The sequence below is a fragment of the Stigmatopora nigra genome, chromosome 7 (assembly GCF_051989575.1).
Source record: "Stigmatopora nigra isolate UIUO_SnigA chromosome 7, RoL_Snig_1.1, whole genome shotgun sequence".
In the NCBI taxonomy this organism is placed as follows: domain Eukaryota; kingdom Metazoa; phylum Chordata; class Actinopteri; order Syngnathiformes; family Syngnathidae; genus Stigmatopora; species Stigmatopora nigra.
In genome coordinates, this window is record NC_135514.1 from 14,418,716 (window position 1) to 14,444,798 (window position 26,083).

Sequence of the window (26,083 nt, forward strand, 5' to 3'; positions counted from 1 at the left end):
CTCTGAAAACCACATTTGAAAAAAAAAAACGTAAAATTAATTTGACCAAAAAACAAAAAAAATCTCTTCCTGATCTTTTCACAAGATCAATCCGGTCCAAAACTTCAAAAATACATGAATCGGCTCCCAATCTCAATCCCAAATATCTTATCAGGTCATCACTACTTTATACCCGATCTTATTGGCTCTGGTTTTCACACAGAATTCCTTCCCACCCATTTTCCATCAGGCTTTTTTGTCTTTAGTCCCATTTGTCGCCGCAGTGTGTTTCGTAAAATCTCATCCTCTGCATTGTCTGCCCTTGCGCATACTGCATAAATCATCCCTACTTTGTGTGGGTGGGTGTGTATGTGTTTCTTTCCCTCCCAAAAACTGCAGTAGTCTGATACTCCCAGCTTTCATTCCTCTTTCTACCCATTCCACAAGAGTTTGGAGTCTCAATGCTCAATGTTGTTACCACAACCTCATTCTTAGCTGCAGTATGTAGCAAGTATCCTCTTCATCACCCTAACTCTGAGGTCCAGTTGGTCTATGCCAACATTTGCTTCTAAACTGTAAGAACGGCATCCATTATTCACTCGCAAATTGCAGTTTTGCGGATGCGTTACGTCGCCAGGCAGAGACCATAACAAAAGGCCCGTCTCCGCATGAGAGAATCGCCGTTGTAGGAATGCCGGGTGAAGTCTGACATATCCCTGACGCTCCCCTACTTACAACGAGTTAGGTTCTGAGCGCTTGTTCATAAGTTGAAAGTGTTCATAGGTTGAAAGTGTTCATAATTTGAAAGTGTTCCTAAATTGGGTGTTCATAAGTTGAAAGTGTTCATAAATTGGGTGTTCATAAGTTCAGTGTTCATAAGTTGAAAGTGTTCATAAGTTGAAAGTGTTCATAAGTTGAAAGTCTGCATAAGTTGAAAGTCTTCATAAGTTGAAAGTGTTCATAAATTTGGTGTTCATAAGTTGAAAGTGTTCATGAGTTGAAAGTGTTCATAAGTTGAAAGTGTTCATTAGTTTAAAGTGTAACTTAATACAAATTAACCCATTTGCACACTGAAAAAATAAGATGTTACAAAAAAAAACACTGTAAAGTGTCAAGAAAACCCCAAATTCAGTGAATACCTTGAGATATGAGCTTAATGTGTTCTGGGATCCAGCTCGTATGTCAATTTACTCTTAACTCAAATTATTTTTGTTCTATTATAAAATAACAATTCAAATTAAACCATTTGGACACTGAATAAAAACACCTAAAATAAGATGTTCAGTAAATACCTTGAGATACGAGCTTAATGCTTAATGACCAAACTCGTATGTCAATTCACTCATCTCCGAAATCCATTTTTCCCCCCAAATAAAATAACTAAATACTAAATACGCTTAATGCATTCCGGGGCCCCAGCTCGTATGTCAAATTACTCTTATCTCAAATCATTTTTCCTTATATCTTAACTTAGTACCATTTGCACACTGAAAAAAAACACAAAAAACAAGATGTTCAGTAAATACCTTGAGATATGAGCTTAATGCGTTCCGGCACTGAGCTCACATGTCCAATTACTCTTATCTCAAATCAAATCAAAGTCATGTTTAAGTAGGACATTGTAGTTTGAGTAGAGTCACCCATCCTGTTTTTAATTCAGTTGGATGATACTTTACCAACTGCTTTTTTTGCAAAATTCACCGGTATCGCGTCGGCCGCATCCCAAAAAAAAAGCCACGCATTCCGTCCCCTCGAGCATTCCTCCAACGACTGGAATGAAGCCCAACTGGTCGACTCGTCACGCCGCTTGACATTTACCCGTTTTCTTCTCTCTCTCTCTCTCTCGTTGTTTCGTTCTCTCCGAACCAGCTCCCCATCAAGTCTTGAACCGAAAGACCAGACCCGATCCAGAAGGGGAAAGCTGCCCCCCCACAAAACCCACCGAGCGAATGGCGTTCCCGGTTAAGAAAGTCGCCGCCCTGCCGAAGACGGATAAGATAACCCGAACTCCCTCGCCTTCCCAGCGTCCCAAAAAAGGTAAATAAAGTTCGCCGGGTTCTTCTAAGGTCGTAATGGACTTCCATTTTGATAATGCGGGCTATTATGTCTGCACTCTAGTTTTTTTTCGAGGCGAATTAATGATCCGCCAAGAATTGGAGACACCGCGTTCTTGCTCTCAGACCTGCAGACAAATCCATTATGGAGAGTGTATTGAATCGCAATGATATCGCATAGTTTACAATTAATTGAATATGTAGCATGAAACAGGCTAACGTAGCTTCTGGGTTTAAACCATGTCATTAATAGGCTAACAACATTTTATATTTGTTACATTAGTTTAAGTTGGATTTATTTAATAAGGTACAACACTTATTAATGAATATTATTATACTCATGTTAATGTATGTAAGATTGTAGCAGGGGGCTAATTTCTATCTTTAGTCCATTGTTCAATTTGAAGGTAAACAATGACACATACACACACACACACACATAAACAAGTATGACAGTGTTACTCAGTGTTGTGATGGTATTTTTTGACAGTCTGGCTTTAATATGATTGGCTAAGAGGTTCAGAGACAGGAGTTCATGTATGCTAATTGCTATTGAGTTCCAGGTATGAAGAGAGACGGTGTTTTGGCTAATTTAGCACTCTTTTTGAAGGGAACTACAGTCATACCTCTACTTACAAATGCCTCTAGGTATGACATTTTCAGGTTACGAAATGAGTGAAAATGTTCCAAGTTACGAAATCCCCCCAAAAGTAAATGTATTTCCTTATCTGTTATTGTATTTTGAAAATATTGTTGTGGTATCATAGATTCTCTACTGGACTCTCATTGGCTGTCTCACAACAACCACTATCCATGTTTCAAGATTCTCTCTTGCATACCTGTCAACCTCGGCCCCTTTATTAATGATTGCAATTCCCCTTATTAATTAGAACGCACTCTTGCCGCCATCTGTCGGACAAATTTGGGTATTACGTCTCTCATTATAACGGCCTCGGTGGGAACTATTTCACGGATATTTTCATGTTTTATTAATTTTACCACATCAACAAATAATTTTCTTATATTTTTCTCTGATTTTTGTGTTTTTCCTCACAAGTTTCATGCAAAATTGGGGCACAGGACATATTTTCAAATGATTTATAGATTTTAACCACATTAACAAATCATTTCCTTCATTTTCATACAAAATTGGGACACTTTGACCCATTTTAAAGGCTTGTGTGAGGACCGTAGAACGAATAAGGGAATTTACATATAAAGTACACTTCTACTTACTAATTTTCAAGTTACAAAAAAGTTCTGGAACCGATTTACTTCATAAGTAGAGGTACGACTATACACAGTCACCTCTAGAGCCAGCCATTGTTGATATGTTGTAATTTTTTTGAAGTGGAGGCGGAGCTACGCCCCCTACACAAAATTACAACTAGTTTCTTAATTTGAATGACTATTTTTGTCAATGTCAGTCAAAGAAAATGACACTCTTAGCCTGTAATTATGTTCTCGGGGTTGAATAGAGAGGAACAATACAATCAGTCAAAGGACAACTTGAAGCAAAGTACAGCTGACAGAGCACAGAAGGAATGACTAATCACACCACAAAAACAGTCTCTCTTCTCGCTAATAGCCTGACAATTCGTTTGCTCTAATTAAGGCTACAGAGCGTTTTTTTATCCGTCAAAATCTTTCCGAAGACCACAAAAAAACTCACAATTGCTCAGCAAGACAAAATCTGAAAGGGAACCAACCTGAAGGACAAGGAGGTCATTCCTTTTTTGTCTTTTTTTGGCCAAAAAAATGAAACACTTAGTGAGAGACTGTTGCAAATGGATTAATGGATAAAAGAAAGAAAAGAAGATTACATTCTCAAAAGCCTACGACATGTTTCTTTAAGTACAAGGAAGTGGCTAATGGCGTTAAGGGTAAATTATATTTTTTTTGTTAGATTTAAGTGGGAAGTTGAACAGGTAACAATGTTTTTTTTTCATTTTTTAAGACAATAAAAGTAATCCAAGAATTTAAAAACCCTGGAATTACACTTGAGTCTTCTTAACTTGTCTTTAAATAACAGATTAAAAAACACTAAGTAGAAATTAATTTTTCTAATTTTAGGTTTTTGGGCAATTGAAACCATTACAAGCAAAGTGAATGTATTTGACCAAAAAAAAAAAAAAACACTAAAAAATACACCTGTCCGATATTTTTAAAATACAACAACTCGTCTTTAAACTACAAATTAAAAAAAAAAAAAAAACTGAATAGAATTAAATTCAATTTGTCCAATTTTAGGTTTTTGGCCAATTGAAACCATTAGAGCAATCTCTGAATGTTTTGGACAAAAAAAAAAAAAAAAAACGCACCTGTCAGTTTTTGATATGCCAATCTTATTTTCATACACTTTCCCATCATGCCTTTAAAAAATATACCACTGACATTTGCCTACCCACAATCCCTCTGTGGCGGGACCTTTCCATTGCCCCCACACCATACCTTTCCCACCATCTCTCTCAATCTGTCCATCCATTTCAAAAAATAATTTATCCTGTTTTTTCTTCTTAACAGATGCAATAAAGTCAGAAGACAGGCAGCAACTGGCCAAGGAACGACGAGAGGAAAAAGCGAAATATCTGGGTAAGCTAAGAAAAAAAAGGGGCGCTAACAAACCCCTTTGTGTGGGACGAGCGTCCCCCCCTAGTGGTGGTCTGAGCGAGGCGCTACTATGCAGGCATGCGGATGAATTTGCTTTATAATTGCTTTTTCTTTGTAACACTTACTTGGCGGAATCTTTTGGTGGCTACACGGTGGGTGCACTGCTTTGCATGATTGACAGCTGCTTGTGTTTTTGTTTTTTGTTTCTCCTCCCCCTCACCCACATTCCCTCCCCCCTCTTGCAGAAGAGCTCAGCAAACTTCAAGGTAAGTTTGGCACCTTTTTTTGTACATGGTGGTGGTCCAATAATATATTTTTTAAGATGATAGGATAGTCATACCTCTACTTACAAATTCCTCTAGGTACGAACTTTTCAGGTTACAAATTTTTATTTATGCAAATAAGTGCCAAAAAAAAGATCCAAGTTACAAAATCCCCCAAATGTCCGGGCGATCAAATGTCCGGGCGACCAAACGTCCGGGGCGACCAAACGTCCGGGGCGACCAAACGTCCGGGGCGACCAAACGTCCTCTGCGACCAAACGTCCTCTGCGACCAAACGTCCGGGCGACCAAATGTCCGGGCGACCAAACGTCCTCTGCGACCAAACGTCCTCTGCGACCAAACGTCCTCTGCGACCAAACGTCCTCTGCTACCAAACGTCCTCTGCGACCAAACGTCCTCTGCGACCAAACGTCCTCTGCGGCCAAACGTCCTCTGCGACCAAACGTCCTCTGCGACCAAACGTCCTCTGCGACCAAACGTCCTCTGCGACCAAACGTCCTCTGCGACCAAACGTCCTCTGCGACCAAACGTCCTCTGCGACCAAACGTCCTCTGCGACCAAACGTCCGGGCGACCAAACGTCCTTTGCAACCAAACGTCTGGGCGACCAAACGTCCGGGGCGACCAAACGTCCGGGGCGACCAAACGTCCGGGGCGACCAAACGTCCGGGGCGACCAAACGTCCTTTGCGACCAAACGTCTGGGCGACCAAAAGTCTGGAGTGACCAAACGTCTGGGCGACCAAACGTTCTTTGCGACCAAACGTTCTTTACGACCAAACGTCCGAGGCGACCAAACCTCCGGGCGACCAAACGTCCTTTGCGACCAAACGTCCGGGCGACCAAAAGTCTGGAGTGACCAAACGTCTGGGCGACCAAACATTCTTTGCGACCAAACGTTCTTTGCGACCAAACGTTCTTTGCGACCAAACGTCCGAGGCGACCAAACGTCCGGGCGACCAAATGACCCGGCGACCAAATTTTTTAGAGTCATTTGACAAACCGATGTCTTTTGGGCCAGACCTTTTCGAACTAAACATCTTGTTTTACTTCCTCCCCCTAGCGGCCAAGAAGAGCCAGTGGTTGGAGAAGGAGGAACGGGCAAAGCAGCTGAGGGAGCAGCAATTGGAGGAGCGGCGCCGGAGGTTGGAGGACCAACGCGTCCTGGCCGAGAAACGGCGTGCCGCCCTGGAGGAGCGACAGAAGCAGAAGTTGGAGAAAAACAAAGTAAGTTTAGTTTACCGAGATGAACATGTTTGTTTACGTCTCCCACTTAAAATGGATTGGACGTTCATCATCATCAATGGCACTGACAACCAGACTTCCTCGTTTAAATGTTAATGAGTTCAATAATATGACAAAAAAGTCAAATTTAGTGTTAAGCAGTGTTCTTTTTAATTTTGTTAATGAACTTTTTATTAACATTTTATTAATCAATACCTCCATGTATAGTTTAATAATTAAAAGAACACAATACTAATGAGAAACATTTTAAAATTTATTTTTTTTGATGATCAAAGTGTCAATTGTATTATACGAAAAAAAAATCTACTTTAGTAGAGTGTTACCAGTATTATTATTCCCTTGAAATTATTTTGTATTAACATTTTATTAATTTGTACCCTCTATGTATAATTTAATATTAAAACTTTTTTTTTTTATTGGTAAATAGAATATTTTTTGGTGACCAAAAATTGTCTCAAAAAACTTAAACTTATGGGACCATAACCAGTATTTTTATTTTAGGTAAATTACTTTTTGTTCACTTTTATTAATACCTCTTTATAATGTCATATTTAAAAAAAAAAATACAATACTAATAAACAAGAATAATTTCTAATACACTTATTTTTTTAATGACCACAAATGGTCACTTTCCCTACAAAGGGTTAAAAGTCCAAAATAAGGCAAAAAATATATAGAAATCATAAATAACTGTTACAACTACTGCCCTTTTAAAAAATATATATATCATTTTTTTTTGCTTATTTATCGTTTTTACCGGCCTTTTTCAAAGAATAAAACCACAATTTCCCCTCCTAAATTCTGATAATGTTTCCACTCTCCAAATCTTTCTTCCAAAATTCATTTTTTTTATCATTTCCATCATTTTTCATAATTTTTTCCCCTCATCAAGGAACGCTACGAAGCCGCCATCCACCGCACCTCCAAAAAAACCTGGACGGAAATCCGCCAACAAAGATGGTCCTGGGCCGGCAACAACCACAACACCAATCACAAAGAGAGTAAGTACCCCGCCCCCTCCCATACCCAATCCACCCAATACACACACACACACTAAAATCTCCTCCAGTTTATCCTCTAACTCCTTCACTGCCATTGGCTCGGACAAACATCCAATCAGGTAGATGCTCGCTGTCCACCGTCAACCTCCCAAAACACGTGGACTCGGTCCTAAACAAGCGTCTCTCCAAGTCTTCGGCCACGTTATGGAACTCCCCCAGCAGAAGTAAGACGGGAATGAGTCTCCACCCACTACATGTGTCGTGTCCATCACCCCCGGGGAACCATGCCTGTTTTTTTTTTGTTCATTTTGCTTATTATACCACTTCCTGGTTTTTGGATGGTTAAAATGTTTTACTCCCTCCCCCCTACCCGCAAGCCTTCCGATCCAAAGCTTCTGCATGATTGTTACTTTGTGCTCATCTGTCCTGTGATTGGTCGATTCATGCTGTGGTGATTTCATTATCCCGATGGCTGGCTTCCATTTTTCTTTTTTTGAAGAGAGGAAGTTTTGGTGGTTTATATGAGAGTGAGTCAGTATTTTTTGGGGGGGAGGAGCTTGATGATGTGTTTGGGGGTGGAATGGTGGGGGTGAATGTAGATGAGTTTTTTGGAGGTTTTGATGGGGTTGCAGAGAAAGTTTGGATTGAGGTAAAAAAATGCTGAGTCATTCGTCTGGGAATGGTTTGGAGTCTAGATGGAGATTTTTTGAATGTTTTTGTGACAGTTACTGGCACAACAATCACATTTTTTATAAGATTTGTGCTTTTTTCAGCAAAAAAACGACAAAATAGTAAGGCTTTTTACACAGAAAAGGACATAGTGTAGTATGGCTTTTTTTCTTAAAAAAAACGACATAGTATAGTAAGGCTTTTTTTCTTTAAAAAATGACATAGTATAGTAAGGCTTTTTAATCTTAAAAAACGACATAGTATATAGTAAGGCTTTTTTTCGCAAACAACGGCATCGTATAGTAAGGCTTTTTTTCGCAAAAAATGACATAGTATAGTAAGGCTTTTTTTTCTCGCAATAAACGACATATTATAGTAAGGTTTTTATCTTTAAAAAACGACAATGTATAGTAAGGCTATTTTTCACAAAAAACAATATAGTATAGTAAGGCTTTTTTTTCGCAAAAAACGACATAGTATAGTAAGGCTTTTTTTCGCAATAAACGACATATTATAGTAAGGCTTTTTATCTTAAAAAAACGACAATGTATAGTAAGGCTATTTTTCACAAAACAATATAGTATTGTAAGGCTTTTCCCCCCTCAAAAACAACTTAGTATAGTCAGACTTTTTCTTCAGAAAAACAGTGGCCATGATGTACAATATTTACTCAAAATTTTACTCGTATCTCAAATTGCCCTTATTACGGGGCACTGGTATGTCAAGGCACCACTGTACCACCAAATGTCATTCTTAAGGCTTAATTTGACAGTTGAAAACTTGACAAGCAAAGGTTTCTGGGCTGTCTTTATCCTTAATTTCATTTTCAGTTTACCTCCTATCCTTCGATTTACCCCGAAAATGACAATTTCCAATTAGATGCTTATTTTTTTTACCATTTTTGTGTGTTTTTCTCCTAAATCGCAGCCCGTAACGCCGCACTCAGCCCTTGGGAAAGTAGCATCGTAGACCGCCTGATGACGCCCACCTTGGCCTTCCTGGCACGGAGCCGGAGCGCCGCCAGCGTGCTCGCCAACGGAAAAGACGGGCGTAAGTCGCCCTCGTCCGTCCGGGTGTCAGTCTGTCGTCATTTCGGGTTTTGAACAATGTTGTTTTTGGATGGTAGAGTCTCCACTGTGTCCCCGATCTTCTTCTGCCAGCCCACTGGCGCCATGTGCCCATCTTGCCCACCACCGATGCGCCGATCGCTGGAGGGTGACGTCCAGCACGCCGGATATCACTCAACGCCAATACAGGCGGAGCTCTACACCCGTGAGAACCCTGGTGCGTGTCAGATGGACTCCATTTTGGGTCCCAATGTCATTTTTTGAATTCCACGTTGTAGATCGATAGAACCAAAAAAGAAAAGAAAGACAAGGAGCGGGAGAACGAAAAAGAGAAGAATGCTTTGGCAAAGGAGAAATTTCTCAAGAAGAGGCAGTCGCTTCCCAGCATGAGACACAGAGCAGATTTGAGGTAAGGGAAAAATGTCTTTAAAAAATGACCATACTAAAAACGAAAGGATTATTTCCATGAAAAAAAGACAGTATAGTAAGGCTTTTTATCGTAAAAAACGACATAGGATAATAAGGCTTTTTTTTGCCTAACCTAACCCGAACCAAGCCCTGACCAAACCCTAACCCTAACCTAACCCTAACCCCAACCAAACCCTAACCTAACCCTAACCAAACGCTAACCAAACCCTAACCCTAACGAAACCCTAACCAAACCCTAACCCTAATCAAACCCTAACCAAACCCGAACCCTAACCAAACCCTAACCAAAACCTAACCTAACCCTAACCCTAACCAAACCCTAACCCTAATCAAACCCTAACCCTAACCAAACCCTAACCAAACCCTAACCAAACCCGAACCCTAACCCTAACCAAACCCTAACCTAACCCGAACCCTAAACCAAACCCGAACCCCAACCAAACCCGAACCCCATCCAAACCCTAACCAAGCCCTAGCCCTAACCAAACCCTAACCTAACCCTAAACAAACGCTAACCAAACCCTAACCCTAATCAAACCCTAACCAAACCCTAACCAAACCCTAACCAAACCCTAACCCTAACGAAACCCTAACCCTAACCAAACCCTAACCAAACCCCAACCCTAACCGAACCCTAACCAAACCCTAACCAAACCCTAACCCTAACCAAACCCTAACCCTAACCTAACCCGAACCCTAAACTAAACCCGAACCCCAACCAAACCCGAACCCCATCCAAACCCTAACCAAACCCTAGCCCTAACCAAACCCTAACCTAACCCTAACCAAACGCTAACCAAACCCTAACCCTAATCAAACCCTAACCAAACCCTAACCCTAACCAAACCCTAACCCTAACAAAACCCTAACCCTAATCAAACCCTAACCCTAACCAAACCCTAACCAAACCCCAACCCTAACCAAACCCTAACCCTAACCAAACCCTAACCCTTACCAAACCCTAACCCTAACCAAACCCCAACCCTAACCAAACCCTAACCCTAACCAAACCCTAACCAAACCCCAACCCTAACCAAACCCTAACCCTAACCTTTTGCCTAACCCTAACCAAACCCTAACCTTTTGCCTAACCCTAACCAAACCCTAACCTTTTGCCTAACCCTAACCATTTACCTAAACCCTAACCCACAGAGTATAGTAAGGCTTTATTGCTTTGAAAAATGACCATGTATAGTTAGAATTATATTCTAAAAAAAGGGACACTGCATAGTAAGGCTTTATGTCTTGGAACAATGACCATGCATCGTAAGACTTATTTAAAAAAGAAGACACTGTATATAGTAAGGCTTTAATTCGTTATAAAAGACCATATATGATACAGCATTTTTGTAAGGCATTTTTTGGTAAAAAACATAAAAAGACCATGTATAGTAAGGCATTTTTTGGTAAAAAAACATAAAAACGACCATGTATAGTAAGGCATTTTTTGGTAAAAAAAAAACATAATAACGACCATGTATAGTAAGGCATTTTTGGTAAAAAAAAACATAAAAACGACCATGTATAGTAAGGCTTTTTTCTTCCAAAAACGACATAGTATAGTAAGGCTTTTTTCTTCGAAAAAACAACATAGTATAGTAAGGCTTTTTTCTTCGAAAAAACGACATAGTATAGTAAGGCTTTTTTCTTCCAAAAAACGACATAGTATAGTAAGGCTTTTTTCTTCCAAAAAACGACATAGTATAGTAAGGCTTTTTTCTTCCAAAAAACGACATAGTATAGTAAGGCTTTTTTCTTCCAAAAAACGACATAGTATAGTAAGGCTTTTTTCTTCCAAAAAACGACATAGTATAGTAAGGCTTTTTTCTTCCAAAAAACGACATAGTATAGTAAGGCTTTTTTCTTCCAAAAAACGACATAGTATAGTAAGGCTTTTTTCTTCCAAAAAACGACATAGTATAGTAAGGCTTTTTTCTTCCAAAAAACGACATAGTATAGTAAGGCTTTTTTCTTCCAAAAAACGACATAGTATAGTAAGGCTTTTTTCTTCGAAAAAACGACATAGTATAGTAAGGCTTTTTTCTTCCAAAAAACAACATAGTATAGTAAGGCTTTTTTCTTCGAAAAAACGACATAGTATAGTAAGGCTTTTTTCTTCGAAAAAACGACATAGTATAGTAAGGCTTTTTTCTTCGAAAAAACGACTTAGTATAGTAAGGCTTTTTTCTTCCAAAAAATGACATAGTATAGTGAGGCTTTTTTCTTCGAAAAAACGACATAGTATAGTAAGGCTTTTTTCTTCCAAAAAACGACATAGTATAGTAAGGCTTTTTTCTTCCAAAAAACGACATAGTATAGTAAGGCTTTTTTCTTCCAAAAAACGACATAGTATAGTAAGGCTTTTTTCTTCCAAAAAACGACATAGTATAGTAAGGCTTTTTTCTTCGAAAAAACGACATAGTATAGTAAGGCTTTTTTCTTCCAAAAAACAACATAGTATAGTAAGGCTTTTTTCTTCGAAAAAACGACATAGTATAGTAAGGCTTTTTTCTTCGAAAAAACGACATAGTATAGTAAGGCTTTTTTCTTCTAAAAAACGACATAGTATAGTAAGGCTTTTTTCTTCGAAAAAACGACATAGTATAGTAAGGCTTTTTTCTTCCAAAAAACGACATAGTATAGTGAGGCTTTTTTCTTCGAAAAAACGACATAGTATAGTAAGGCTTTTTTCTTCCAAAAAACGACATAGTATAGTAAGGCTTTTTTCTTCCAAAAAACGACATAGTATAGTAAGGCTTTTTTCTTCCAAAAAACGACATAGTATAGTAAGGCTTTTTTCTTCCAAAAAACGACATAGTATAGTAAGGCTTTTTTCTTCCAAAAAACGACATAGTATAGTAAGGCTTTTTTCTTCCAAAAAACGACATAGTATAGTAAGGCTTTTTTCTTCCAAAAAACGACATAGTATAGTAAGGCTTTTTTCTTCCAAAAAACGACATAGTATAGTAAGGCTTTTTTCTTCCAAAAAACGACATAGTATAGTAAGGCTTTTTTCTTCGAAAAAAGACCATGTATAGTAAGGCATTTTTTGGTAAAAAACATAAAAACGACCATGTATAGTAAGGCATTTTTTGGTAAAAAACATAAAAACGACCATGTATAGTAAGGCATTTATTGGTAAAAAACATAAAAACGACCATGTATAGTAAGGTATTTTTTGGTAAAAAAAACATAAAAACCACCATGTATAGTAAGGCATTTATTGGTAAAAAACATAAAAAAGACCATGTATAGTAAGGCATTTTTTGGTAAAAAACATCAAAAAGACCATGTATAGTAAGGCATTTTTTGGTAAAAAACATAAAAACGACCATGTATAGTAAGGCATTTTTTGGTAAAAAACATAAAAACGACCATGTATAGTAAGGCATTTATTGGTAAAAAACATAAAAACGACCATGTATAGTAAGGCATTTATTGGTAAAAAACATAAAAACGACCATGTATAGTAAGGTATTTTTTGGTAAAAAAAACATAAAAACCACCATGTATAGTAAGGCATTTATTGGTAAAAAACATAAAAAAGACCATGTATAGTAAGGCATTTTTTGGTAAAAAACATCAAAAAGACCATGTATAGTAAGGCATTTTTTGGTAAAAAACATAAAAACGACCATGTATAGTAAGGCATTTATTGGTAAAAAACATAAAAACGACCATGTATAGTAAGGTATTTTTTGGTAAAAAAAACATAAAAACCACCATGTATAGTAAGGCATTTATTGGTAAAAAACATAAAAAAGACCATGTATAGTAAGGCATTTTTTGGTAAAAAACATCAAAAAGACCATGTATAGTAAGGCATTTTTTGGTAAAAAACATAAAAACGACCATGTATAGTAAGGCATTTTTTGGTAAAAAACATAAAAACGACCATGTATAGTAAGGCATTTATTGGTAAAAAACATAAAAACGACCATGTATAGTAAGGTATTTTTTGGTAAAAAAAACATAAAAACCACCATGTATAGTAAGGCATTTATTGGTAAAAAACATAAAAAAGACCATGTATAGTAAGGCATTTTTTGGTAAAAAACATCAAAAAGACCATGTATAGTAAGGCATTTTTTGGTAAAAAACATAAAAACGACCATGTATAGTAAGGCATTTATTGGTAAAAAACATAAAAACGACCATGTATAGTAAGGTATTTTTTGGTAAAAAAAACATAAAAACCACCATGTATAGTAAGGCATTTATTGGTAAAAAACATAAAAAAGACCATGTATAGTAAGGCATTTTTTAGTAAAAAACATTAAAAAGACCATGTATAGTAAGGCATTTTTGGTTAAAAAAAACATAAAAAACGACCATGTATAGTAAGGCATTTTTGGTAAAAAAAAAACATAAAAAACGACCATGTATAGTAAGGCTTTAATTCATTAAAAAAAGACCTTGTACAGCAAGGCACTTCCTTTTGCTTGACAAACAAAGAGCGTGAGTGAGCCGCCATTGCTGGAGGCAAAACACCAGAGTGATGTCATCCTTAATGGAATAATGCATTTCAATGGACGTCACATTTTCTGCTAGAAAAATGTCAATAGTAACCGTTGAAGTAAAACAGTTCTTCGCCATGTTGTGTCGTGCAGTCCAAGTCCACTATCGAGACCGCGTCCGTCGTCTCCCGCCACGCCCAAAGGAAGGACGGCGTCGCCGAGCCCCGCCGTCTCCCCGAAGGCTGGATCCAATCGCAGCAGCCCGTCCACGCCCAAAGGACGGCCCAGGAGGGCCAGGACCCCCGCCAGGGTCGATCACCGGACATCTTCGCCGGTTCCGTTGGAGAGAGTCAGGGAACATCGCAGGCCCGTCACGCCGGAATACAGTCGCCGTAGGTTTAACCCTTTTTTTTTACTCCTAAAAAACAAAATGACATAGTATAGTAAGGCTTTATTCGTAAAAACGACATAGTATAATAAGGCTTTTTTTCTTTAAAAAAACGACATAGTATAGTAAGGCTTCTTTTTTGTAAAAAACGACATAGTATAGTAAGGCATTTTTTCTTTTAAAAAACGACATAGTATAGTAAGGCTTTTTTACGTGAAAATACGACATAGTATAGTAAGGCTTTTTTATCGTAAAAAACAACATAGTAGTGTAAGGCTTTATTCATAAAAACGACATAGTATAGTAAGGCTTTTTACGTGAAAACACGACATAGTATAGTAAGGCTTTTTTTTCTTAAAAAACGTCATAGTATAGTAAGGCTTTTTTTCTTAAAAACAACATAGTATAGTAAGGCTTTTTTTTCTTAAAAAACGACATAGTATATAGTAAGGCTTTTTTTCTTAAAAAACGACATAGTATAGTAAGGCTTTTTTTTTCTTAAAAACGACATAGTATAGTAAGGCTTTTTTCTTAAAAACGACATAGTATAGTAAGGCTTTTTTTTCTTAAAAAACGACATAGTATATAGTAAGGCTTTTTTTCTTAAAAAACGACATAGTATAGTAAGGCTTTTTTTTTCTTAAAAACGACATAGTATAGTAAGGCTTTTTTCTTAAAAACGACATAGTATAGTAAGGCTTTTTTTTTTCGCAAAAAATGACATAGTATAGTAAGGCTTTTTTCTTCAAAAAACGACAAAGTATAGTAAGGCTTTTTTTTCTTAAAAAACGACATAGTATAGTAAGGCTTTTTTTTCTTAAAAAACGACATAGTATAGTAAGGCTTTTTTACGTGAAAACACGACATAGTATAGTAAGGCTTATTTTCTTAAAAAACGACATAGTATAGTAAGGCTTTTTCTTCTTAAAAAACGACATAGTATAGTAAGGCTTATTTTCTTCAAAAAACGACATAGTATAGTAAGGCTTTTTTTTCTTAAAAAACGACATAGTATAGTAAGGCATTTTTACGTGAAAACACGACATAGTATAGTAAGGCATTTTTTCTTTTAAAAAAACGACATAGTATAGTAAGGCTTGTTTTTCTTAAAAAACGACATAGTATAGTAAGGCTTATTTTCTTAAAAAACGACATAGTATAGTAAGGCTTTTTTTTTCTTAAAAAACTACATAGTATAGTAAGGCTTTTTTTTCTTAAAAAACGACATAGTATAGTAAGGCTTATTTTCTTAAAAAACGACATAGTATAGTAAGGCTTTTTTTTCTTAAAAACTACATAGTATAGTAAGGCTTTTTTTCTTAAAAAACGACATAGTATAGTAAGGCTTTTTTTTCGCAAAAAACGACATAGTATAGTAAGGCTTATTTTCTTAAAAAACGACATAGTATAGTAAGGCATTTTTTCTTTTAAAAAACGACATAGTATAGTAAGGCTTTTTTTTCTTAAAAAACGACATAGTATAGTAAGGCTTATTTTCTTAAAAAACGACATAGTATAGTAAGGCTTTTTTTTCTTAAAAAACTACATAGTATAGTAAGGCTTTTTTTCTTAAAAAACGACATAGTATAGTAAGGCTTTTTTTTCGCAAAAAACGACATAGTATAGTAAGGCTTATTTTCTTAAAAAACGACATAGTATAGTAAGGCATTTTTTCTTTTAAAAAACGACATAGTATAGTAAGGCTTGTTTTTCTTAAAAAACGACATAGTATAGTAAGGCTTTTTTTTCTTAAAAAACTACATAGTATAGTAAGGCTTTTTTTCTTAAAAAACGACATAGTATAGTAAGGCTTTTTTTCTTTAAAAACGACATAGTATAGTAAGGCTTTTTCTCTTAAAAACGACATCCTTAAAACCTAATTTCTATCACTATCAATGATGCTAAATGAATGAACTTACTTGAATTGGAACTGAATTGTAATTTTTCAGGTTCTCCCGTGGTTCCTGTTTTCAAGTCCTCTGCGGCGTCCACTTGCGCTCCTTCGCCATCACCCGAGCCGCACGTGAAGGACGTTCCCTCGGCGCCGTCCCCCAAGCCGATGGCGGGTACTAACGACCCCGAGGAGGCGGTTCGAATCCTGGCGGAGAAACGGAGGCAGGCTCGCTTGCAAAGGGAGAGGGAGGAGGAGGAGCGGCGTGTGCAGGAGGAAAAAAACAGGTTAAAAAACAACAACAACAACCAAAAAATAGCCCACAAAAATAAGTATTTCACTGGCCACTAGATGGCAGTGTCTACCTTCGGGATTTAAATAATAGTACAGTAATCCCTCGAAAATCACGTTAATGAAGACCAGACATAGCACGATTAATGAAAATTATTTCTATGTTTTGATACAATTTTACTATATTTTATATCAATACTGTAATGTGACATCTATATATAATGGATATAAAAATGTAAATACTTATTTGAGGTATTACTGTACACAGATAGGTTCTTAAAAGTCCAAATAATATTAAATAGATACATTTAAAACACAGTCCTTACAATTTTACTTTATTTTATATCAATACTGTAATGTAATATCTTAATATAATGGATATAAAAATGTAAATACTTACTTTTTTGAGGTATTACTGTACAGAGAGGTTTTTAAAAGTCCAAATAATATTTAAAAGATACCTTAAAAAGTACTTACATTGCGTTTTTTTCAAATATGGCGGCAGGTTTTAAACGTATTAATTGCGATAAACGAGGTCTTACTGTAGTTTAAGCATTGTACAGTGAATTTTGAAAAATACTCCTAAAATTGTCAAAAAAGAAGTCATTTGTGATAGTACACATTTTATCGTTACCTCGTTCAGGACTAAATGGGATGTATTTTGAGTTTTAGGGTCATGAAAGAAGAGCGTCTGGCGAGGGAAGCTGAGGAAAATCTTCGGCGTGAGGAAGAGGAGGAGCTACAGCGACGGAGGAGGGACGAAGAACGGCGAGTGACGGAAGAACGGGAAGCTCGGGAGAAAGCTCAAGCCCAACAGGAGGAGAACGTTCGTTTGCAGAAGCAGGTGAGTGAGAGTTTGACTTTGTTTCCCTCTGGCGGACATTCGTGGAAGTGCAGGCTGAAAGGTTTATTTTGCGCTAGTAAAATTATGGCCTTAGCGGTCAGGTCGGCGCCTATTTTAAGACACGGGCCACGCCCGGCGTGCGGCCTGGCGTCGACCTCAGTTCCCTTTTGTGTGTTTTAGAAATTATAGTATTAGAGGGAAAAATAAATATGCGGACCCTGTCCTCAGAAAAATGTATAGTAAGTTAAATTTAGTTTAAAAAAGACAATGTATAGTAAGGCAATTTATGTTTAAAAAACGACCATGCATAGTAAGGTATTTTTTTTAATTAAAAAAATGACCATGTATAGTAAGGCTTATTTTTCTTTTAAAAAATGACATGGTATAGTCAGGGTTTTTTTCTCGCAAAAAAACGACATAGTATAGTATGGCTTTTTTTTCGCAAAAAAACGACGATATATATGTATATAGTAAGGCTTGTTTTTCCGCAAAAACCGACATAGTATAGTAAGGCTTTTTATCTTTTAAAAAAGCGACATAGTATAGTAAGGTATTTTTTTAAATTAAAAAATGACCATGTATAGTAAGCCATTTTCTTAAAAAAAAAAAAAAAAACATGTATATAGTAAGGCTTATTTTTCTTTAAAAAAAACGACATGGTATAGTTAGGCTTTTTTTTCTCGCAAAAAACGACATAGTATAGTATGGCTTTTTTTTCGCAAAAAAAAACCGACGATATATATGTATATAGTAAGGCTTGTTTTTCCGCAAAAAAACCCGACATTATATATAGTAAGGCTTTATTACCGCTAAAAACGACGATATATATGTATATGGTAAGGCTTGTTTTTCCGCAAAAAAAACGACATTATATATAGTAAGGCTTTATTTCCGCTAAAAACGACATAGTATAGTAAGGCTCTTTTTCTTTAAAAAAAACGACATAGTATAGTAAGGCTTTTTTTCTTTAAAAAAACGACATAGTATAGTAAGGCTTTTTTAAAATAAAAAATGTATACACAGTAATGCTTAAAAAAAAAAAAAAAACACTGACCATGTCCTCAGAAAGAAGAAGCCGAGGCGAAAGCTCGCGAGGAGGCGGAGAAGCAGCGTGAGGAACGGGAGAAACACTTCCAGAAGGAGGAGCAGGAGAGGCTGGAGAGGAAAAAGGTAGGAGAGCCATTCCTTTTTATTAACTCTTTCCTGGAAACAAGTGCTTGGATTCCTGGGATGAACCAGTCAATGGCCTTCTTTGGCTAAAGTCTTGGAATTTCACTCATGGTGGAATTGTCTGTTATAGAATAAAGAAGAATTATTGAGAATAATATATATATACAGTGTTCCCTCGCTTATCGCGGTTAATGGGGACCGGGAAGTTGGCGTGCCCCTTCAAAAATGCTTTAAAAAACGTGTAAAACGTGCACAAAAGCACCACTAAGCAAAAAATAGCATAGTAGTCCGGATGGAGGATCTTCTGCAGTTTTTTGCACGTAAGAAACATCGTTATTGGGAGTTGTGAACATTGTTTTTTTGGGCTGTAAACAGCCAAGACGTCATAATGCCATTCCTCAACTCTCACCAAGTTATTGACCATTTTTTGATGCAATTACTAATTCTTATTGAATATTTTGTTTCCACCTCTTATAAAATGAAGTAATTTATAATTTTAACTTAATATCTTCAAATTTTTTATTTATTTTTTCCTGAAAAAAAACCGCAAAGCTCTGAGTCCGCGATAGCTGAAGCGTGAAGTAGCGAGGGAACACTGTAACTGTGTGTATAAGCGGCAGGAGGGCAAGTTGGTCATTTTATCTTTGGTTTTATTTTAATCTGAATGATGTTTTTATTTTTTTCAGCGCTTGGATGAGATCATGAAACGTACACGCAAATCCGACACCAACGAAAAGGTATGTAGAGTCTGTTAAATTATTAATTATTAATATAAAAGACGATTTGGCATAAATGTGATTTTTTTTCTCTCCAGAAGGAGATCAAGTCAGCATCTCCACCGCCGCCTCAAGACGTGGATGGCGGTAAAGGTGTGTAATATTCATAATATTTGGGATTTTTGAGTAGAGGATAGATGGTCGAATGAAGCTAAAATGCTGCCAAATTGTCACCAAAAAACTTGTACGTACGTTTCAGAATGCCAGGTGAACATGGAAGACAACAAGACGGAAGAACGGGGACAGAGTAGACAAAGGTACGTGTGTACGAGGCTAAATTATATCCAGACTAGTACTTTGCATGGTTTCTATGGGTAATGTGTAGGTAATGTTAAAATATACGTATGTATGTATTTGTATTTGTCTATTGATAGCAATGCCAGTTAGTTTTTTAACTTGGGAGTTAGAATATTTTTTAAAGGAAAAGCTCTAAGTTATCAATATAAAGTATAGTGACAATTTTGTTGGGAAACTAGTTTAAAAAAATTGAAAGAAATATCTCTTTTTTAAAAATGGAAACTTGCAGTGCGATCGTTTTTAAAGGAAAATTGCAAAGTTATCTAAACAAAGGATATTGATAATTTTGCACTTTTCCTTTTAAAAAGTCCAACTGCAAGTTTCAATTTTAAAAAAAGAGATATTTCTTACCATTGTTTTTATCTAGTTTCCTAACAAAATTGTCACTATACTTTATATTGATAACTTTTCCTTTAAAAAATATCAAATAGTTAAAAAACTGACTGACATTGACTGTCAATAGACAAATACAAATACATATATATATATATTTTAACATTACCCCTGCAAACCATGCAAAGTCCACTCGGGTGCACCATCCTGGATTTGAACCCAGTCCCCAGCGGTGAGAGGCCAAAATACTCATGCCAGCATACTTAACCACTCAGCCACAGAGTCTTCTAAGGAATACATATACATTTTTAAACATTACCTTCACATTTCTATTACATATTACCCACATAATTCCACATAGTTGCACCTACCTGGATTCGAACCCATGCCCAGAGGCGTCAGGTCAAAGTGCTAATGCTAGCATGCTTATCCACTCATCCACTGGGTCCCCTAGGAAATACATATACATTTTTGACATTACTGTCACATCACACTGAATGCTATCTATTTGGCATTTAAAATATATAAATATGGCAGAAAGTATTATATTATATTAAATTAAACTCACTCATTTGTCTGTCCTCAGCCCGGTGGGCCAAACTCAGCTGAACGGTGTCCAAGCGGTCAGACGTGAGCGCAACGGCTTGACGGCCGACATCCTCGACGGGGTCCCCGACGACATCTTAGCCTTCCGGGATAACGACGACAATGACGCCTTCGTCAAGAAAGCGCCGGCGCTTAAGACGCAACACGTGGCGGGTACGTGACTGACCTTTTGTGGAAGTGTTCTTTGGCGCTGATGGCTGCCGACAGCTTCTTCTTCTTCTTCTCCTCACACTTTTCTTTGGAGCAGGTTCCCTTCCAAGACACAATTCCTCCAATGGAAAAGTTGGGGACTCAGGCATTGAACCCTACAGCAATTAAAATAAATAAATAAAAACATTTAAATCACATCTGTCCACAATCCCAAATTACTTTTCAACTGCATATTTATACTTCAAAACATACTAGTTATACATATATACATACATATATATACATGTACACATATATATGAATATATATACATACATATATAAATATACATATACACATGTATACATTTATATACATATACACATGTATACATTTATACATATATACATATATATACATGTACACATATATATGTGAATATATACATACATATATACATATATATACATGTACACATATATATGTGAATATATACATACATATATAAATATACATATATACATATATACATGTATACATATATACATACATATATATACATGTACACATATATATGAATATATACATACATATATAAATATACATATATACATGTATACATTTATACATATATACATACATATATATACATGTACACAAATATATGAATATATACATACATATATAAATATACATATATACATGTACACATATATATATATATATATGAATATATACATATATATATGAATATATACATATATACATACATATATAAATATACATATATACATGTATACATATATACATGCATATATAAATAGACATATATACATGTATACATATATATGAATATATCTATACATATATACGCATATACATAGATACATAAATATATATATATGCATACATGTATATTTATATATGTATATATTCATATATATACATATACATACATAAATATAAACATATATATACATGGATACATATACATACATAAATATATACATAGATACATATACATACATAAATATATACATATATATATACATATATACATATATACACATGTTTACATATACGCACATATACATGTAAATATACATATACATGTCATTTAAAAGACATCATTTAATGTAAATGAAGATATAACTAATTTCTTTTGTTTGTCCTTGCAGAAGTGCTGTGATAACGCCTCAAGGTGACCCCTGCCAACCCTCCCACCCATGAAAAAAAAACTGATTGGGCACCTTGGCGGATGACGACGAGGACCGCAAACCTCATTCTGAGACAGCAAATACATTAACTCCGTTATTTAACGCTAGTTTTTTTTGTGTATGTAAATAAAGGACGGAGGAAAGTTTGTGGCGTCAACATGCCGACTTATTTGATGCAATAATAAAAATAAAAATATTAATAGTAATGCAAGTGACTCATCTATAAAAGGGCCTATCTGGGAAAAGAGAGATTTATTCTCCTATTTAAAAAGCTAAAAGATGTTTTTTTTCTGTTGTTGAACAATTCCAAATGTGCATGACTCAAGTTTTTGCTCATTTGCTGTAGGACTGATTTGTGCGTGTACATATTTTGAGCTGCGCTGAAAAGTCTTATATTAATTAATAAAGACAAATATGTTCAGTCTGACTTGGATTGTTTTACATTTTTTGGGTTCTTGACTAAAAATTCTGCTGCTAAATAATGATACCAAATACTTAATTTAGTACAAAAACAGTAAAATATTTGAAGAAAAGTTGCTAAATCACGTGACAATGTCTATTTTAGTATTTTTATTTATTAAATATTTTCAAATATGAGTTATTATAGGTTATGTTTTATTTAAAAAAGATAGACAGTAAGCAAAAGATTTTTTTTTACAGAAAAAGCAATAATTTTTTAGATAAAAATTGGACCTATTTGGAGATTCATATTTTTTATTGTTATTTTTTTATAGCTTTTATTTAATATTTTATTTTCATGCACAAGTTAGCATTTTTTTCCCACATTGGAAATCTAGCGTCTATCAATCAACTTAAACTTATATTAATAACTATTTTAAATAAAAAATATTAACCATTTTTAAAATGACTAAAAATAATCACTTGCCTTTTAAGGAAGGAAAGGTCATTTTTTAAGTGCAATTATAATTATAATTGTTTTAAATATGTCTACGCCCACAAAATACACCAAAAAAGCATTTTTTTAAAATATATATTTTATAACGGAGGAAAGGTTATTTTTTTATACGTGCAATTAAAAAAAAAAATCTGTCCATGCTCACAAAATACACCAAAAAAGCCAATTTTAAGAAAAGAAAGGTTATATTTTATAAGTCCAATTGAAAAAAATTAAATAAAAAAATCTGTCCTTGCTCACAAAATACACCAAAAAAGCCAATTTTAAGGAAGGAAAAGTTATATTTTATAAATGCATTTAAAAATAATAATTAAAAAAATCTTCCCAAGCTCACAAAATACACCAAAAAAGCCAATTTTCAAAAGTACTTTTTTCCCTTTTGCAACTATTTATGACGCACAAGTCTGACTTTTTTGATCGTCAAAATTGAAAACCCATCTGTTACTCATCCTCCACAAACCAGGAAGTAGCCTGCCAACACACTATATTTTGGAAACCATCCTGCCAACCTTCCTTCTCCACTATAGTCTCAAAACTAAAAGCATTCCATACGTAAACTGCTGCCTAAGACAAAAAACTTCAGTCCCAAAACGACTTGCAATACCGCATCCATCCAATTGGACGTAGCGTCATCCGACTCCTCAACTCAACCGGCTAATGCACATTGAAAACCTTTTGGGGGACGGATTATAAAACTCTATTTTTAGCGAGGAGGCGCATCGGAGTCGTGCCGAGCTTTCCCTCAATTGGCCGCAATCCGAATAAAAGAGGAATTAGTAACAAGTGGGTACAAAAGTACCGTATTTTCACGACTATAAGGCGCACTTAAAAGTGTTACATTTTCTACAAAATAGACAGTGCGCCTTACAATCCAGTGTGCCTTATATATGGGAAAACAGAAAACCAAAAAGGAAAAACCGCCACTGTCGGATATTGAATAAACACAAACGCCTGAACTGAAACAATACTGTTAAATATGCAGATGCTGCCATCTTAGTTTACAACATCTTCCATCATATAGCTCCTCCCCCACGGCAAGATTTTATACCAAAAAAAATCCAAAACATCAACAATGGCTGGCTCTAGAGGTGACTGTAAAGTAGTGAGTGCTTCATATCTGGAAGTCAATAGCAATTACCGTATTTTCACCACTATAAGCGCACTTAAAAGTCTTAAATTTTCTCCAAAATAGACAGTGCGCCTTATATATGGAAAAAACTGAAAACGAATAACCACCACTGTCGGATATTAAAAAAAAAACACAAACGCCTGACCTGAAAGAATACTGTTAAATATGCAGATGCCATCTTAGTTTACAAAATCTTCCATCATATAGCTCCTCCCCCACTGCAAGATTTTATACCAAAAAAAATCCAAAACATCAACAATGGCTGGCTCTAGAGGTGACTGTAAAGTAGTGAGTGCTTCATACCTGGAAGTCAATAGCAATTATCGTATTTTCACCACTATTAGGCGCACTCAAAAGTCTTACATTTTCTCCAAAATAGACAGTGCGCCTTATAATACAGTGCGCCTTATAATGCGGTGCGCCTTATAGTCGTGAAAATACAAGTACAAGTTTAAAATGTAAAATGCTAAACACACAAAAAAATGGACTTTCCCTTTCTTAATTGCTGTCCAATCTGCATTCAGGTGTTCCTACAAGGCGACTAAAACTGCACATTTGACCATTTAAGAAGCTCCTCCCACATTTGGCCATTGGAGGCTATTTTCAGCTGGCGGGAGAACAACTGGAGTGACACCGAGCCAAAATGGTGGTCAGGCCTTTGGGCCTTTTTCCAGCTTTGGGATAGGAAACGGAATCGACTGGTGCGTTTCCGAGGCCGGCCTACCAGATGTCGGTCCTTGGACCGAGGCCACCATTTTTGACCACATCAAGACGCCATGGCGCAGCTACTTTCTGTCGTGTCAAGGACTGACGCTATTCGCTGCTCGTTTGTGGGTACAACGAGAACAAGAAGGCACATTTCCCAAGCATAAGTCACTGGTGGTTCAGTTTGATGCATCTGCCGTTGTCAACTTCTACGTTTTGTCTTTCTGGGTGAAAGACAAATTTAGTTTGGTCGCCAGTCTTTTGATCGCCGGTCAAATGGTGACAGAGAGTTTACTGTTGAAACCAGCTCTCAAAATTATATTCATGAGAGTTTAATACCTGAGAGAAATAGTTTAATATCTAAGTACTGTTTAATATCTAAGTACTATTGATAACAGTTGATATTTAGATATTTAACTCTCATGAATATAATTTTGAGAGCTGGTTTCAACAGTACTTAGATATTAACTAGTACGTTGATATTAAACAGTACTTAGATATTAAACAGTACTTAGATATTAAACAATACTTAGATATTAAACAATACTTAGATATCAAAAAGTACCTAGATATTAAACAGTGCATAGATATTAAACAGTAGTTAGATATTAAACTGTACTTCAATATTAAACAGTACTTCGATGTTAAACAGTACTTGGATGTTAAACAGTACTTGGATATTAAACAGTACTTGGATATGAAACAGTACTTAGATATGAAACAGTACTTAGATATTCAACAGTACTTAGATATGAAACAGTACTTAGATATTAAACAGTAATTAGACATTACACAGAACTTAGATATTAAACTTTAGATATTAAACAGTACTTAGATATTAAACAGTACTTAGATATTAAACAGTACTTAGATATTAAACTCTCTCTTTTAGATATTAAACTCTCTCCCATGAATATAATTTTGAAAGCTGGTTTCAACAGTAAACTCTGTCACCATTTGACCGGCGACCAAAACACCGGCGACCAAACATCCATTCACAATCGACGTCCAATCAATTTGACAAAAATGGCGTCTATGGTCATCAACAAATAACAGACGGCTCACAACTACTTGAGTGACAAGCCCTTTTCAAACTCAGCTTGTTGATGAGTCATGTTTCGTGGCCAGGGAAATTCGTTTGTCCTACCCTTGTGTAGCAGCACTTGAACGCAACACACCACCAGTATGTTTACGAGTGCTAGCCACAGGTCGGAAAGCACTCTGAAAGCTTCTTCCAAATCCTTCTTTTCGTGAGTGCTATTTCTGAACCGAGTAGGAATGCACTTACTACTACTTACTGTATCATAAAAGATACTCAGTGAAACCCGAGACAACCTCCCTCATCTAAAAAATCCCGATGCCTAAGAAGGGCACAGAGCATCATAAAAAACAACACACATGGCGCTAAAGTACCATAACAGCCAAGACAAACAGACTCTAGGACAGTTTCTTGGCAAGATTTGTCACTACTATACTCAACACCAGATCCGACCCTATGACCTAATCAAGATTTTTTACTACAAAAATCTAACCAAAAGCCTTTAATCATCATTTTACAACAGCTTTGTATAAAAAAAATTGGCGGTGCTACACCACAA

The 26,083-nt window shown here is 35.9% G+C and overlaps 1 protein-coding gene across 1 annotated transcript; it reads left to right on the top strand.

The window, feature by feature from the left end:
- Positions 1–1,838: 1,838 nt before the first annotated feature.
- On the top strand, positions 1,839–22,162 carry map7d1a (MAP7 domain containing 1a). The gene is made up of 17 exons (XM_077721698.1): positions 1,839–2,016; positions 4,557–4,625; positions 4,889–4,909; positions 5,989–6,152; positions 7,063–7,171; positions 7,291–7,395; positions 8,768–8,890; positions 8,967–9,124; positions 9,186–9,316; positions 13,947–14,185; positions 16,131–16,359; positions 17,036–17,207; positions 18,273–18,377; positions 19,064–19,114; positions 19,192–19,410; positions 20,370–20,542; positions 21,697–22,162. Exons 1-15 carry the CDS (start codon positions 1,929–1,931, stop codon positions 19,252–19,254), a joined length of 1,827 nt encoding a protein of 608 aa, XP_077577824.1. The 5' UTR covers positions 1,839–1,928; the 3' UTR covers positions 19,255–19,410; positions 20,370–20,542; positions 21,697–22,162.
- The last annotated feature ends 3,921 nt before the right edge of the window (positions 22,163–26,083 follow it).

What these genes read in the sequence shown, in the direction of transcription:
- map7d1a (XM_077721698.1), top strand. Translation starts at nt 1,929, where the DNA reads ATGGCGTTCCCGGTTAAGAAAGTCGCCGCCCTGCCGAAGACGGATAAG. An exon ending in AGAGGCTGGAGAGGAAAAAG is followed by an intron (nt 18,378 to 19,063) that starts GTAGGAGAGCCA and finishes TATTTTTTTCAG; the next exon opens with CGCTTGGATGAGATCATGAA. An exon ending in AATCCGACACCAACGAAAAG is followed by an intron (nt 19,115 to 19,191) that starts GTATGTAGAGTC and finishes TTTTCTCTCCAG; the next exon opens with AAGGAGATCAAGTCAGCATC.